The sequence below is a fragment of the Apium graveolens genome, chromosome 4 (assembly GCF_009905375.1).
Source record: "Apium graveolens cultivar Ventura chromosome 4, ASM990537v1, whole genome shotgun sequence".
Classification (NCBI taxonomy): domain Eukaryota; kingdom Viridiplantae; phylum Streptophyta; class Magnoliopsida; order Apiales; family Apiaceae; genus Apium; species Apium graveolens.
In genome coordinates this window covers 279,373,242-279,388,954 of record NC_133650.1, presented here as the reverse complement: position 1 = coordinate 279,388,954, position 15,713 = coordinate 279,373,242, and the positions used below count along the sequence as shown (strand labels likewise).

Below are 15,713 nucleotides of genomic sequence, written 5' to 3'. Positions count from 1 at the left end.
CAAAACTTAGTGGGAGGTCGTGTAAAGAATCATTCACTGAATGCATAAACATAATAATTCTTGCAAGTAGCACGTAAACTAACTCGTTGTTCATAGTTGAGCTTGTTTTCTACTAACTTCAACAAATCTGGTGGAAGATGGCACCAGTTGGAGAAAGTTATGTTGTTTCTCTTTAGTCTTTGTCTTTTTGTAGGTCTTGTTGGAGTGTTTGGGTAGCGCATGTCATATTCCCTATTTTTCTATAATTCATATGAAAAGGTAAATTTTAAGATAGGTTGCTTTCAAGAAAATTGGAAGAAAAATAAATTTAAAAAGAATTGCATAGTTAATTACCTTTGGAAGTAATAGCTTAGCGCTGCTATAAGTAATAGTCGTTTTCACAGAATTTTGTGTGGGTGATAGTATCTTGTCTTGTTTTTTTGAATGATTCTGGGGAAGTTGTGTCTCAGGCTTCATTATCCCTTTATTTTCTCTATGGCTTTACAGCTGCTGGGTTTATTTATATTTGATAAGTTAGATAATTATTACTATGTTATTAGAAGTCTAATATTTGTAAGTTTCCTCTAACTTTAAAATTCTCCCGTTAGAGTTCTATTTGGTGTTAGTTATGTTGTGATAATATGTTTTAATTGATGGATAGTTCTGTTTCTTTTAACTTAATAATATGCAAGAAATAATCATAAATGTTAATTAATCAATAAAAAATAAAATATCGATAAACATATAAGACTAAAGTGAGTAATTTCAGTATGGCTTATCAGTCTTTAAAGCAACTCCTGAACCCATGAATGGATTTCAATGTCAATATCAAACCACAACTCAAAATAAACCATAATCAATGTAATATGTTATGAGAACAAACTGTTGCATTCAAGCAAAGAAAACTATTAATGCTTTCATGGTTGAAGGAGACGTGACACTGTTGAAGGCTACACTTCTTGAAACCAGAGCCAAGTTGCTGCTGAGAGGTGGATATTTTGATAGTGGAGAAGAGCTATGCAGAACATGCATTAGTATCAGGACGGTGATGCTGGGACATAACCATGCTCAAACATTAGCTGCCCAAGAAACATTGCCAAGTTAGTAAGAATGAGGAATAAGATATAATGTATTTGAATATTCTCAACTTCAGAACAATTAATCTTTGATTATTGGCGGACTCAGTTTTCTTGAAGTAGCCAAAAGTAGCATAAATGTGGACATTAGAAGCTAGAGTCTGGGGGTGGTGTTTATGAAGCCATATCGCAGCCATGTAAAAGCCTTCTTTATCAATTTTCTTGTGCCTCTGACGCCTCAGAGATTACAGATGAGTTTGAGAGTAGTCAAAGGATCATGATTTTTCTCGAGGATGAAGGCTGGTTTTCAGAGCTTGCAGAGGTAGATGATTCATTTTTCTTGGTAACTTTAGTAGGTTTTAATCGGTTGGTTTTTGGGTTGAATGGTGCTAGTAGCAGGGACTTGTGTCAACTATTTCTACAGCGCATTTCTGAAATCCATGGCTAAGGCCTGGAAAATATTAAAATGTGAGTTATAGAGAGGCTGAGAGAGTGATCAGGATGACATCTTGAAAAAATGAAGATGGTACTGTAGTTATGTAGTAAGACTAAAATGCTTAATCTAAATTAAATTTTAAAACTTAAAAGTAAAATAAAATGTGTAATTTTAGTAATATATAAAGAACTGAAAATAAAAAACGGGTTGAGGGCAGAATTGGTCCAGACAACATGCCCATGTAACTGAAAGATGTAAATGCCCTGTTGCTTTAGTATTATGAGTTACACTGGAATTTATAACATTTGCATAGATTCATCCTAATTAGCCCTTTGTATGCTAATAAAAAGAATAGAACTACATGTTTAAGTACATACTTGGTACATATAATAGCCAACTGAGTGACACTATTGAAATATAAATTCACTGGGTAAAGTAAGAAAGACTCATGTTCTGCCGATTGTTCCAATCTACACCTATTTTATAATGATGCGATCAAAATGCAACCACGATTAAGATTTGAAGAAAATCAGAGCACATACATTACTGTTGATATGCTTTAAATAATTATGATTAAACACTTTCTCATACTTGAAATTGACCTATTGACTGATCTATGAATGAGAAGACGAGATAACTAAAAGCTAAGGACACCGAATAAAACTTACCCGTGGAACACCTAACTTACGACTGAATTAAAAAATATTATACCGAAGAAAGACGAAAATAAGGATGTTTGATTAAAATAAATTCATAATTATATTCCAACTAAACATCCCAAAACTTAACATAATTATATAATCTTTTGAAAAGCGTCAATAAAACTAAAACATGAAGCTTACTACTAAATGTAGTGTTGAACTTCTTTGGTCACTCCTCATTCGTCTTCCTGGCTACGCAACCTTGCAAGCTTGTTAGTAACCGCGACAACATATAAAGAATTAACAAAAATCAATATGTGTGCCTATGTATATAGAAGCTTGTCTTTGTATCAGGCTATCAGCCATCATCTGAAATTCCATGTGTTACTTGTGCCTAGAGTGAAAACAGACATATGCGTGAGTTAGATAAATACCTAAAATAAACCAGGGAACTCAATTCCATACATGACCATTTTCAGGATGATAGCAGATTTCAATAAAAAGTTAAAACTTGGAAGTATAATTAAAATGTATCAGGTTCAAAAAACTGAATAAACCATTACTTTAAATATCATAGTTTGATAAAATTCCAAATATTAAATCCTACTAAATCTACCACTGGTAAGAATATAAATAATACTAATTTCTTAATTAGTATGTATTGTTCCTAACAAAGCATAAATAAGTGAAAAACATCTTAATAATATTATTTCTGACGTTTGTTATGCTGCTTTCCAGATTTTTTCTTCATATCAGTTATCTTTGGGGGCTTTGATCACCGTTGTTTGTTTGGTCATTAGTATCATTCTGAGTTACTCCTAAGTCTGAATTGACCGGTGCTAGTGATTTATCTTCTAATTTCTGCTCATCATCAAGTAGCTTTCTCTTATTGTCTACAGTAGTTGTAGTATCCAACTCTTATGTATCAGCCACTGTGTAGTCTTCTCGCTTATTCACAGTATTATAGGATAAAAGTTTCAGCTTAAATTTGTAAGTCTTCCCCAATATATTATTCAAAACTGGAGGGATAATATCTGGACTTGCATTCTGTTTCAAAAACATAAAGAGATTATCAATAAAGAGTTTAGATAAAATAGCTTATGTAAAGCATTTACATTTAAAGAGTAGATCAATACCTGGTCATTATCAATTATATGTTGTGCGGAGACATTAATTAACTTCATGACCAGTCTATCGAATAATACGAAGGTAGTAGCCGAAGTTGAATCCTGAACCACTAGTATTACTTTATATTTAGGAATTGGTTTAGTTTCATACTTATAGTTGTTGCATTTTACACTTCATTCATTTTTCTTATGCACTTATTGCACGCAATGTAGTACCATCCATAATCTGGAACTATCGCACTCACAGTTGCTTCAACATAAAACATAACAGTCTGCATGTTGGAGAATGGAAGTCTCGTTATAAAAAAAATATTTAGGTATAAATAATGAATTTAAGAATAGTCTCGTCTTACGCTTTCTCCATGCGGTAATTGTGCATCGAATAATTGCTCTATTGTAACAAAGTCAATATCTGGTGGTACTATATGTGCTGGGTTTTTAATAAACGGTGCAACAACCGGTATTTTGTTATCTTTCATATTAGGATTGTCATGCAGTTCCCCAATAGCAGAGTATTCAATATTGAAAAAGTATTGGGTCGAACTACTTGACCATAGTACAATTTCTCCTGCAAAAACGCCAAAAGATAGGGTTAAGGACCATGTCAATTATGAATAATACAAATCCTATATTGTTAAAAAACATGCCTCTAACAGTTCTAGTCGAGGTACTCGTTACAATAACAAACACATTTGGCCTTTTATATTCGGTTTCACAGCTGATAAAATTGTATGCCTAATTCTCCCACAACGAGATTTTTATTGTGTCGTTCCTTGTGCAAAAATAGTAAAATCACTATTAGAAACTCTATGCAGATTGTAATTATCAAGACCAATGATAGGAAAAATATGTTACAAAATACCTCTGGTCTGCAAGTACAATATCTATTAATTGTCTTCCACCAGTTGAAGTTTGTATTTGTGTAATCTCTGTCAACTTACCAACAACATCTAACAAATATTATACATGTTAGTACGGTTTTAACCCAGATTTGAATAAAAACATAAAAAGAAGGTTAGTATGTATGAATATTTGTAATTACCCATGAGATTTACAACATTTCCTAGCCCCACTCGTGCTTCCTGAAACGTTCTCATCTCAAATTTGAACCTAGGTATGCCAACCACATCATCAATTTTCATAACAATTATTTTGCGGTGAAACTTGACTATGTATTCTCCCGGCACGGGTCTATAGCTTTCAGGTGCATATTCTACATTGTAGTCCGAAATCATGTAGACACTTCCAAGTTTTAACTTTTTATTGAAATCTGCTATCATTCCGAACTGTAATGATCCTGTCTGGACTTGAGTTCCCTGGTTTATTTCAGGCATTTATAATTTTTATCAGCTCAGTATTGTGAGAAATAAATAGTTAAACAAAGAAATGGACCTCTTCATCTATGATAATATAAGTCTTGCTTGTGACATGTTGAGATCCTGATCTTCTGCCTTCCCACTCCCTTGAGACCCGAACCTTGATTAAGCTTTTTCCGTTGCTGGTACTCAAATCTTTCAACAGTATATATGGCTCCATATCTGCATTTGAATGAAAGTAAGATAATTAATATTTATTTATACTTCAAATATGAACATCACAAATAGTTGTATTGAGATAGATCACCTGATAGTTGCTAGGAATTTGTTCTTTTATTCTTTTTTCTTATACTAACGAATAGCAAGGAACCGTATATATAGGGCTGTGAATTCTAGGTATTAGTGTTGAAATATAATTGATAGAGTCATATTTGGTTTGAATAATGTAGTCAAACTACAAAAGTTTGTATTATAATGGGAATGAAATATAAGTAATTTGATATTATCCATGTAATCAGCCAAGCAAATACAATCCTATTCTATATCTAATATGTGATATTCTTGCTCAGTAATGGCTCATTTGACAGTTGTTGGGATTCTTAAGAGTTGTATTGGTTTGAATAATGTAATCGAGGTATAATAATTTGTATTATAATGGGAATGATATATCAACAATTTGATACTATTCATGTTTTTAGTCAAACAAATAAAATCTTATTCAATGTCTAACATGTATTTTTTCCTAGTACTGCTGAATTGAAATTTAATTTTAAAAGTTTTATTTAAGTTAATTACCTGCATTCCATTCCTTTAATCAAATGGAGCATTGGTTATTAATGGATGAACTATTTATTTTTATAATGGATGCAACTATGCATTGGTGGGTCGATAAATGATTTATTTTGTAGGACTTGTACATGTACTAACATTGGATCAAATTTTCAATAAACCCTTTTCAAGAGATACCTTTGCTTATCCTTGCAATTTAAAGGTTTATCAGAATGCAGGTTTCACATTAGTTAGATAGCACATGATATGCACCTTAGAGAATGCATTTTGCAGGCAATACAAGCCAAAGGTGTTAACATAATTTTAAAATTTGTTTAGTGTGGATAAAAAATTATAACATTTTATTGCTTAATAGTTAATTATCATAATCATATATAAGTTTTACGACCACGGCTTAAACATGTTGTTATTACTGATTCAAGAAGACAAGGGATGGTTTGTTTCGGAAAGTCAGAGCTTCATGATGCCATAACATGTCACTATAACAAGCATGATGATATGCTGAACTGGGAGTTTGTAGAGGAACAAAAAACGTTAAACTTAATATTGAGAACCCCCAAGATCAGATTAGTAGACTTCATGAATGATTCTTCTAACGGGGTATATCATTCACATGTAAGAATCATTTGATAGTGTTATTTATCCGAATTCTCTTGCGTCAACTCTTTTAGGTTGAGCCATGTATTACAATACATTATTTCTGGGCGAGTAAACAGCACCACTTGTTCGCCAATTTACATTTGGATTAACATTAATATCGAGAGTACAATGGAGATCCAGGCATGTAGAGAAACATGTCTTGAAGGTATTAGTTTATAATTAGTCATCAAAAAGAGTTGCATTAGAACTCCATTTGCAACAGGGACATCAAGTGAATGGGGGAGCAGACAACTGAAGAGTGCTGGTTTGATCTCCAAAATGTTCCCAGATTATAATATAAATGATTCGAGTTTTATAAATAAACCCTAACCTATTCAAAATAAATTATGAAAAATAGAATATAGTCATAACACAGCTGTAAATAAGTTTGATTACACTTGTACAATTCAGCTTGTGGAGGCAAGATGAGACCGGAGTTATGTGTTTTATTGACACAACCACATCTTCGTTACTCAAACAACTAAGGGTTGAAAGATAGTTGCAGCATGCTTCTGTGAGAATATGCAAATTTGTTACTTTGAAAGTTCACAATGAATCCAGAAGCCACTAACAATAAGTACTGTAACAGACATAAGCACAACAAACCTAGTGTTTGGGGTAGTTTTTATTCTTGAGCAACTCAATAAGCAGCATAAGAAAATCCTTACTTAGTATATCACCAAGCCTCAGATCTGTTTATTAAAAACTCATAAATAAAATACATATAAATAGTTATCAAAACTTACTAATAATAAAACAAAAATATACACATAATTTCACCTGCATTGATCATTACGCTCAACTCTTAAGTTAAATCTTCAGCCTCCTCAAACAATTGCTTCTGGACTCTATTCTCAATTTCACAGGTTAGGGCAAAAACTTGATCTTTCACATTGATGTGAAACAAACCTGAAACAACATTGTTAAAAAATAAAGCATTGTCACCTTTTTGATAAATTAAAATTTTATACAGTGAATTAATTGCATATCCCACTTCCCCATATAACAAAGAAATATGCTAACAACTCATTAAATAACCCAGCCCATAAATTTGTGATCCCTTAATTCTCCGAATTCAATTTTTACTTTTTAGTATGGGATCATACGATCTACTTATGCAGCAACACCAGTAGAACCAAAATTGATCCCATTATTCCTCCTGCAAGATATTTCTTTGAACAGTCAGTCATATAGGGATGAGGACATCAAGTTCATGTAGACTGAACAGGGTCCTTCAAACCAATATGATATCTGCACAAAGAAGTTGGTTCACTTGGTCTGTTCAAATCTTTGGTAAGATACAATTGATTCCCGCTCAACACCCTCAAGTCAATGATGTGTAAAGTTGGGGATATTGGGGAAATCATCCCAGACCAACACGTACACACAAGAAGTAATATAAACGAACCAGATGAGAAGCGAGCATAATGCAACCGGCAGATGACCGGGAGGAATAGCAGAACGAAGGGAAGAGAATGAAGAGAAAAAGCGTGAAAAATATGACCGTATGCAGGGGCAGCAGGATGAGAGAAACAGCTGAATGTAATGTAAAGTTATTACTGATGGCACAAACCTGAATTTCACTGCATGTATGCAAGTACTCTGAATTTAGAAGCTAATTTCTTCTTCCATCACCAATTCTCCTTTCTGGTCATTCTCAAGTCTTTATTCTTCTTCTTCTTGCAAACTGCACAGGCTTTACAAAATAAATCACTATTCGCTTGCACAGAGTACTTGACCCTTATCCATCAACACGAAGGGGCACAAGACTGTATGCACTACTATACCCCTGACAGTCAAGCTTACTGAGATTCACAGCCTTTATTGCTCCAAACTGCACTGCACAAAACTCTGGTGGTCCTGTCCCATAAGTAGAGCCTACCTTGCTAAGCCCAATCTCACTCCAGGCCGGACACCTGTAATACTCCTCGCAGCCCATACCCGATACATTTCTATAGGGAAAGTGTTTCCCTGGGAAACCTTGGAACAATGAAAATTGAGCTGAACATCCAAGTAGAAAGAACTCAATGTCAGCCGTTGGATTTAAATAAAATTTTTGAATTATATAACTTGGAGAGAGGACTATTTCAACATATACTTCGACCGAAAATCCATTACCATTACTACCAAGATCAATGGTGTTGTAGGTTGACATGTGAGGGTCATGTAACGTGACCGAATGATAATTATAGTCTATATCTAGCACACAATACGATCCTGAACTAATGTGAAACAAAAGCACATCATTGATGCAAAACAAAAGATCCTGAAATCCTGGATGACCACAGCTGGATCACAATGCAAATGGATGATCAATAGTTAAGTTTCCGCAGCAAGATCGACCTGCATTCGGATGATCATAGCTTAAAGCTAGCGGAAATAGTACTAACAATGCATGAGAAATAATAATCATGGTGAAAAAGTTTTGAGCCTTCTTAGAATCTAAAGCAAGTTCAGCTAAAAATGCTTCTCTAGCAGCATAAGATTTTTCTGTGGCATACTTTTCTTCTAGATCCTCCAAGTGTGCCTGAATACAGTGATATATCGCAAGAATACAGAAAAATTTGAAACAGAAAAAAGAAAAAAGAAAACCTGTTGCTACAGAATGCGAATATGGGTATTGAATCCTCTGCAATCTCCACACCGAGGTTGCCTCTACTATCCGAAACTTGTTCAGGGTTGCGGGGCTTGAACAATGACTTGCAGAGAGAATAGGAAAGCTTGAACTACTGGTGCTTGAAGGAATTAGATAGTTCTTGCAAGAACCTGTATACTTTCTTCAGAAGCAAATGCAAAGTGGTGTGTGGTCCACACTATAGATAAGTAGCTGATAACCAGAGTCAAGACTCTGCAATTCGCCAACGGCAAACTGTAAGATCTTACTAAGATGACTTTCAGCAAGACACTTATGCTTATAAGCAACTGTACAGGAATCAATTAGAAGACACATTCAGTCCAAAAAAAAAACGAAAAACATATAATCATCTCACCAAACACGCCATTCTTAACCTTTGCAGTCTTCTTCTTCACAAATTTAGTGATTAAGAAAACTGAACCTCTAGATATAGCAAAAATGATAGGCAATATAGGCAATACATATGATAAGAAAGTGTTGAGTAGTAATGCTTTGTCCTCTCAATCACAGTTTATCAGAAAAGTCATGTTATGATAGTAATGGTTTGTTACCATAATCACAAGTTATTAAAACCTCATGATAAACAACATTTTTGGTCATGCCAACTAACGGGTGACTTTTACCTTCATCCTAATGGTGTAGTCACTCTCGATATTGCCACATAAAACTGTCCACGGCTAAAAACTAGGTTTGGCAGATATACAATCCGACAAATTTGAGTGTTTGCCCTTGACTTTTATTTATTGTCATTGCATAGCACAGGGATACAGGGAACTGTATTCTTTTAAATGCAAAAGGTAGTGTCGTATCTGTTGGCCTCGTACAAATTCTAGGAATAAAAGCCTTCTCACCAATGTGATTGCCACTTATTATAACTCCCTCTATAACTCGAGCACATAACTGAGTCACAATCAATCGTGTACCATTACACAATCCCTTATTTGGAGCCAGATTTCTTAAAAGAACGATGGGAGCTCTAATTTTAAGTTCCAATTCATGATTTGGTATACCTCCAATTTTAAGGGAATTCAAATATTCTGGAGTGTACATGATTTTCATTGATTCAAAGTTGACTGTGCTCTTACAAATTGAATCCACACTTCGATATACTTTAGATTCCCCTATAAATATTCGAACATTGAACAATATTAGTATACACATACAAATAAATCACTTTTCTTATTATATATAACATTATTTGTAAAATTACTTATGCATTGATATAGCGCACGAAACATTATTATATTATCTACCCAAACATTTGCATAGTAAAATCAGGTCTCTAACCGTGTATCTCTTTAAGTTTTAACATTATAAAGTTAATATAATATACAGAGCATTTCTGATTATTTTTCTAAATTACTTTTGAACACAAGTGGAACTAATATCACATGATCAACTATATTTATCCTTGAAGTTAATATAATATATGATACATTTCTATTTAGACATTTAGAGGGATTCAAACACACAAATGAGATCTAATAAGAAAATGCACTAACCGTTCATATTAGAACTGAGGTTTAAAAACAGTTACATAGTGATGTATCATATGTATGCAAAGATCATTAATAAAGATTTTTATGTACTAACCTCTGAATCTCTTGAGGACCTCTTTATTAATAAGGTCAATATCTTCATTTAGGGGAGTCAAGATGACACGATCCCTATAGTAATCTGACTCTTTAGGGCTATCATATAATTCAGCATACACAGTATCAATAATGACCCTTTTTCCGTCATCTTCTGGATCAAGGTGTAGTTCGAGAGGAATTTCAATCCAGCAAGGTTCACTCTCTTCAAAAGATGCAACTGTTGGTACATCTCCATCGCCAACACCAACACCAACTACCCAATTAGCATACGGTATTTTTTTCCCAGAAACTGTAACTGCCGGAACATCAGATTTTATGCGCATATTTTTCTCCAATTTAAAAACTTTACAACCATCCCATAGATATGATTTATTTACAGATGCCATCACAATGTCTTCGCGTCCTTTTTTTGGCAAAATAGGAAGAATTTGCCTGAAATCACCCCCCAATAAAACTGTTTTTCCTCCAAATGGTTTGTTTAGGTTGTTCTTATCTTTATGCCGCATGATATCACGAATAGACCGATCAACAACTTCAAAAACGTATTTATGGTTCATTGGAGCCTCGTCCCAAATTATCAAATCACATTGCACAATCAATTCGGCCAAAAAGGATTGTTATTTTATATCACATATGCTAGTTTCATTCACATTAATTGGTATCTTAAATCTAGAATGTGTAGTTTGGCCTCCTTCAATTAATAGTGATGCAATTCCAGAAGATGCAACTGCAAGTACTATTTTTCCTTCTGATCTAAGATTACTTATTATGGTCTTCCATAGAAAAGTCTTTCCAGTACTTCCATATCCATAAACGAAAAATAAACCCCCAGTTTTACACCTAACATTGTTCACCACTGTTTCAAAAATATCTGCTTGTTTGTCATTTAACATAGCACGAGAATTTTTACCTTCAATAGCCAATGCATGTCTGTCATACATATTCTCTTCATATAAAAGGGTGTTGTTACTTTGTCGCTGCAAATCTTTATCCAGTTTTGGCAAAGTTGGAAAATTACGTAATATTTTGCCTCTTTTTCGCAGTTGGAAGTCGACATCATATAATGTAAGACTTTCTAGTTGGTCATTTATAACAAAAGACGGACTTGGAAAGTCTCTTCGTTGTTTACGCTCAATATCATCAGAATATATTTTCCAGTGTCTAACCCATAAATCCATGACATCTGAAATATCACAAAACAATAATAGTGTAACAAATAACTCACGCAGTTGAACACCAGTTTGATGGATAGAAGCATCTGTAATTGCAGCATGCCATTCGTCATCACATTCTAATAGACCATGGTGAAAGCAAGCTTCTTTATAGGTGTTGTAGACAATACCATTTACTGTGTGAACATCTTCAAAAGACATTGCACCCCACACAAAGTTCAACAACATTCTTAGATAAAACCTCTCACCTGCAATAAAGTAAGTAGCTGTCAAATTACTTGAAAGGCTAAATTAATGAAAGATAAACATGAACACATCTACAGTATATAGTGTCAAAGGGCTTGTTTAAAATTGCCTTTATTATTAAATTATTTGTTATTAATTTACCCCAAAACACTTGCACAAAACGGAACTATGAATAATGCATGTACATAAACAGTAATAACAAAAAAATAACTGCCCATCTTAAAATTCATAAAAATTCTCATGATAATCCCAAAGAAAATAATACAAAACCTAGTTAAAAACACAAAAAAAAACCCATATGTAAATACTACTACCACTTTCAACCCAACCCACATTGACAGAACAAAATAAAAAGAAAAAGGCATACAAAACAAAAATAAAAGAAGAATAAATAATAAAATACCAGGAACATATAAAAAGAACCAGATCATCATTGTGGTCCTGAGACCAAACCCTCAAGAACCAAAAGTCAAACTAAATTATAAATCACTACATAAATGTTAGTAGTTTTTAATGACCAACTTCATAAATCATATTTTAGGGCTAATTAGGTAATTCTTTATTACTTTAAACATTTGTGTATAAATGATTATTATATAACAAAATTAAGTCTCAATAAAATATTTTAAAATAAAGATACATGTGTAGGGAAATCTTTGTATATGCATATAGACATTTATATAGACATATGTTCTTAAATAAAACAACTACATACATGATAATGTAAACTATTAATTTACAACTATTATAACAAGTCAACTAACCTGCTGTGGGATGAACATAAACTATACGACCAATAACAGAAATCTTATTCTTTCGACGTTTCCAAATCTTCTGCGTTTCATCCCATAGGAACTTTTCATGAAACTCTACAAATGTCAGCTCTCTTGCGGCTGAATCTTCCTTATTTGTGAGAAACCATTGGATGAACATAGTTGCTTTGGGGTCTATTCTGTGTACAACTGATGGCAATGGCTCATTCTCTCGAAAACAAACTGGTTATTCATTTTCCAAATGAAATACTAATTTTGTGACAACCGGCTTGTGGTAATGAATTGAAAATTCAAAGATTCGCCAACATGCCTCTATAGAAGAAAGATAACGGCATGCTACATAATCTTCAACTTTATTAATATTTTTACATTTGTTGTTCTCGTCAGTTAATGCATTATCATCCCGCTCAACTGCAAGGGTTGCTCTGTCCGGGCCTTTATTTACATACTTGAACATATACTTAATCAATCGTCCCTGGTTACACCATTCTATGTTGATATGTCCTTGGTATTTCACAAGCAGCCCTCTATTGTACGGAACAACAAACCTATAAAAATCAATATTACATTAAAAATCAGCTAATTAAATGTGTTAATAGGGCATTATAAGGATTCACATGCAGCCATTTGATTATAATAACACTAAGGAAGAACCTGTTGTCAACTTCAATATCTTTTATTTGTATAGTATGCTTATCATCCCTCCGCCTATATACTGGATAACCATTAGAGTTCATAGTAGTTTCAGTCCTGAACTCTTTTGGATAAAAACATTTACATTTGCCATCTTTCATACATGGGCTATTTCTATTACACGGTCCACAGGGTCCATGAATCATGTATTTTTGAAACAGCATCATATCCTACTAGATCCTTGTTCTTGTCAGGAATTTCTGCACATATTATTTGGTCAATTTCATCGGTAGAGTGACACTTATCAGATTCTTCCAGCCACACGATTATGTGTGCATGAGGTAAACCCCTGTTTTGGAATTCAATGGTATATGCAACTGCAAAAAGAAATAATAATGATTGAAATATGTAATAAATCAACTAATGCACCAAAACATTATCCGAGGGTCGAGACATAAGAAATAGATAAGTGAGTTTGTATTATGTTGGATCCAAACTAAAAAAATAAATTTCCAAGATAAAAATATATGTAAAGTTTGTACCAAATATGAGGCTTGCTTATATTGACTCTAGTTTCAAAGTTGTATTAATTTTTATACACCGGAAAGAGGTCAACGTAAATCAAAGCAGAAGCTACTAAAAAGACAACATTTCTTCTTAGTAATTACGTTAAAGAACTAAAAACTATTTTATGAGCTCATGTATATCTAGATGTTGTAGTTCATACAAAATACCTTAAAACGATCAGTTTCAGCTGTTTGATCATTATAAGTACATTGAATCTATCAACTGTTTAGTCCTTGGTTTATTTAATTTTTGGTTCTTGGCATCTACTTATTTTTTTTTGATACAGGATCCAAGTATTCTGTTAGGAATGTATGTGCATTAGTTTGATGATATGTTTAACAAAATACTTAAGTAGAAATTTAGTGTCTGTAGCCTCAACGGATAAGACCACTTTGGCTATCCGTTGATGGTGTAGCTTTACTTAGAAATAAGTCTAGTGTTGTAGCATATTTCAGTCTCTGTATTTAAAATGTAATTCTTGGAAGTTGAGAGAAACTATGAGTCATGTTGACTACTAGATGATATGCAGATAGGAAGGCCAATTGTAAATACTTCATGCCTTGTAATTTTGTATAAGTGAAGTGGTATCAACGGATGACTTAAAGACCTTCAACGGATGAGAAGCTAAGCTTCAACGGATGTCTCTAAAGCTTCAACGGATAAAGTCATCAACGGATAACATCCTTCAACGGATGAGTGCATCAACGGATGAAAGCTTCAACGGATAACATCCTTCAACGGATGAGTGCATCAACGGATGAAAGCTTCAACTGATGTTCTGATGATTAGCCGTTGATAAGGGGTAGTTGTACCTTCAAGCAGAGGCACATGGGTTGATAGAGACAACTGAGATGTGGTAGCCGAATTTCAGGAACAACAGAAAAAGCAGCCGTTCTTCTTTAGTACAAAGATGCAATAGTCAACAAAGTACTGAAGTGAACAGGAAAAGAAGCAAGTGAAGATCTTATTTTATTACTGTATTTTATATTGTTCTTCACTTGTGCACTTGGTAGTATATAAACCAAGTAGAAGCTAGTAATTAGAAGAGAGATTTTCCAGAGCTGTTTAGAAAAATATTGAGAGAAAATTCATCTAGTTTGTACTAGGATGCAGCTGTGATCAACATTGTTTAATCACAGATTTTCTAAAATACCATCTCTGGTGGAACAACAAATCCACCAGAAAAGTTTTTAAGGTCTGTTGTGTTCTTTACATTTGTGCTTGAATATATATCTGTCTGTATTAGCTTAAAGCAATTCACACACTTGTTTCTTGAACACACAACTTTCATAAACTGCTCAAAACTTGAAAAAGTTTTGAGATTTACATTCAACCCCCCCTTCTGTAAATCTCATTGTTAGTCCACTAGGAATAACAATTGGTATCAGAGCAGGCTCTTGACATACAAAGAGTTTAAAGATCTTGGAATCTAACAAAGATGAGTAAGAAGGATATTGGAGTAAAGATCCCAGTTCTTGACAAAGACAGTTATCACCATTGGAAGGTGAAAATGCACCTTCATCTACTCTCCCAAGATGAAGGTTATGTAAACTGCATTGAGAATGGTCCTCACATTCCCCACAAAGTAGCAACAGTTGCTACAGCCACAGTTGCTGTTGGTCAATCCATTCCAAAACCTAGAGCAGAATGGACAATGGAAGACACAGAAGAAGTCCACAAGGATAAGAAGGCTATGAACATTTTGTTTAATGGTCTTAACATGGATATGTTTGATAATGTGATAAATTGCACAACTGCCAAAGAGGTTTGGGACACAGTTCAACTACTGTGTGAAGGTACAGAACAAGTGAAAGAAAACAAAATGCAGTTTCTCATTCAACAGTATGAATACTTTCATTTTGAAGAAAATGAATCTTTAAATGAAACATTCAATAGGTTCCAAAAGCTGTTGAATGGACTGAAGCTGTATGGAAGAGTGTACCAGGTGAAGGATTCAAATCTTAAATTTTTAAGATCCTTGCCAAAGGAATGGAAACCCATGACTGTCTCCTTAAGAAACTCTCAAGATTATAAGGACTTCACTCTTGAAAGATTGTATGGAATCTTGAAGACTTATGAACTAGAGCTG

General features: G+C 33.7%; 2 protein-coding genes across 2 annotated transcripts; both read right to left on the bottom strand.

Moving 5' to 3' along the window:
- Positions 1-2,851: 2,851 nt before the first annotated feature.
- LOC141717380 (replication factor A protein 1-like) lies at positions 2,852-4,560 on the bottom strand. The gene is made up of 4 exons (XM_074519441.1): positions 4,302-4,560; positions 4,122-4,209; positions 3,613-3,827; positions 2,852-3,179 (listed from the first exon to the last, which is right to left on the bottom strand). The coding sequence occupies exons 1-3, from the start codon at positions 4,537-4,539 to the stop codon at positions 3,803-3,805; spliced, it is 351 nt and encodes a 116-aa protein (XP_074375542.1). The 5' UTR covers positions 4,540-4,560; the 3' UTR covers positions 2,852-3,179; positions 3,613-3,802.
- Positions 4,561-10,850: 6,290 nt separating this feature from the next.
- LOC141719710 (uncharacterized) lies at positions 10,851-13,161 on the bottom strand. The gene is made up of 4 exons (XM_074522083.1): positions 13,079-13,161; positions 12,731-12,972; positions 12,416-12,646; positions 10,851-11,653 (listed from the first exon to the last, which is right to left on the bottom strand). Exons 1-4 carry the CDS (start codon positions 13,159-13,161, stop codon positions 10,851-10,853), a joined length of 1,359 nt encoding a protein of 452 aa, XP_074378184.1.
- Positions 13,162-15,713: the final 2,552 nt, after the last annotated feature.

Coding starts and splice junctions, on each gene's coding strand:
- LOC141717380 (XM_074519441.1), bottom strand. CDS start 4,539: ATGATAGCAGATTTCAATAAAAAGTTAAAACTTGGAAGTGTCTACATG. Junction 4,210..4,301: donor AAATGTTGTAAATCTCATGG/GTAATTACAAAT, acceptor AATATTTGTTAG/ATGTTGTTGGTAAGTTGACA. Junction 3,828..4,121: donor ATTGTACTTGCAGACCAGAG/GTATTTTGTAAC, acceptor GCGTTTTTGCAG/GAGAAATTGTACTATGGTCA.
- LOC141719710 (XM_074522083.1), bottom strand. CDS start 13,161: ATGAACTCTAATGGTTATCCAGTATATAGGCGGAGGGATGATAAGCAT. Junction 12,647..12,730: donor TCTTTCTTCTATAGAGGCAT/GTTGGCGAATCT, acceptor ATGAATAACCAG/TTTGTTTTCGAGAGAATGAG. Junction 11,654..12,415: donor TTATGTTCATCCCACAGCAG/GTTAGTTGACTT, acceptor ACTTTATTGCAG/GTGAGAGGTTTTATCTAAGA.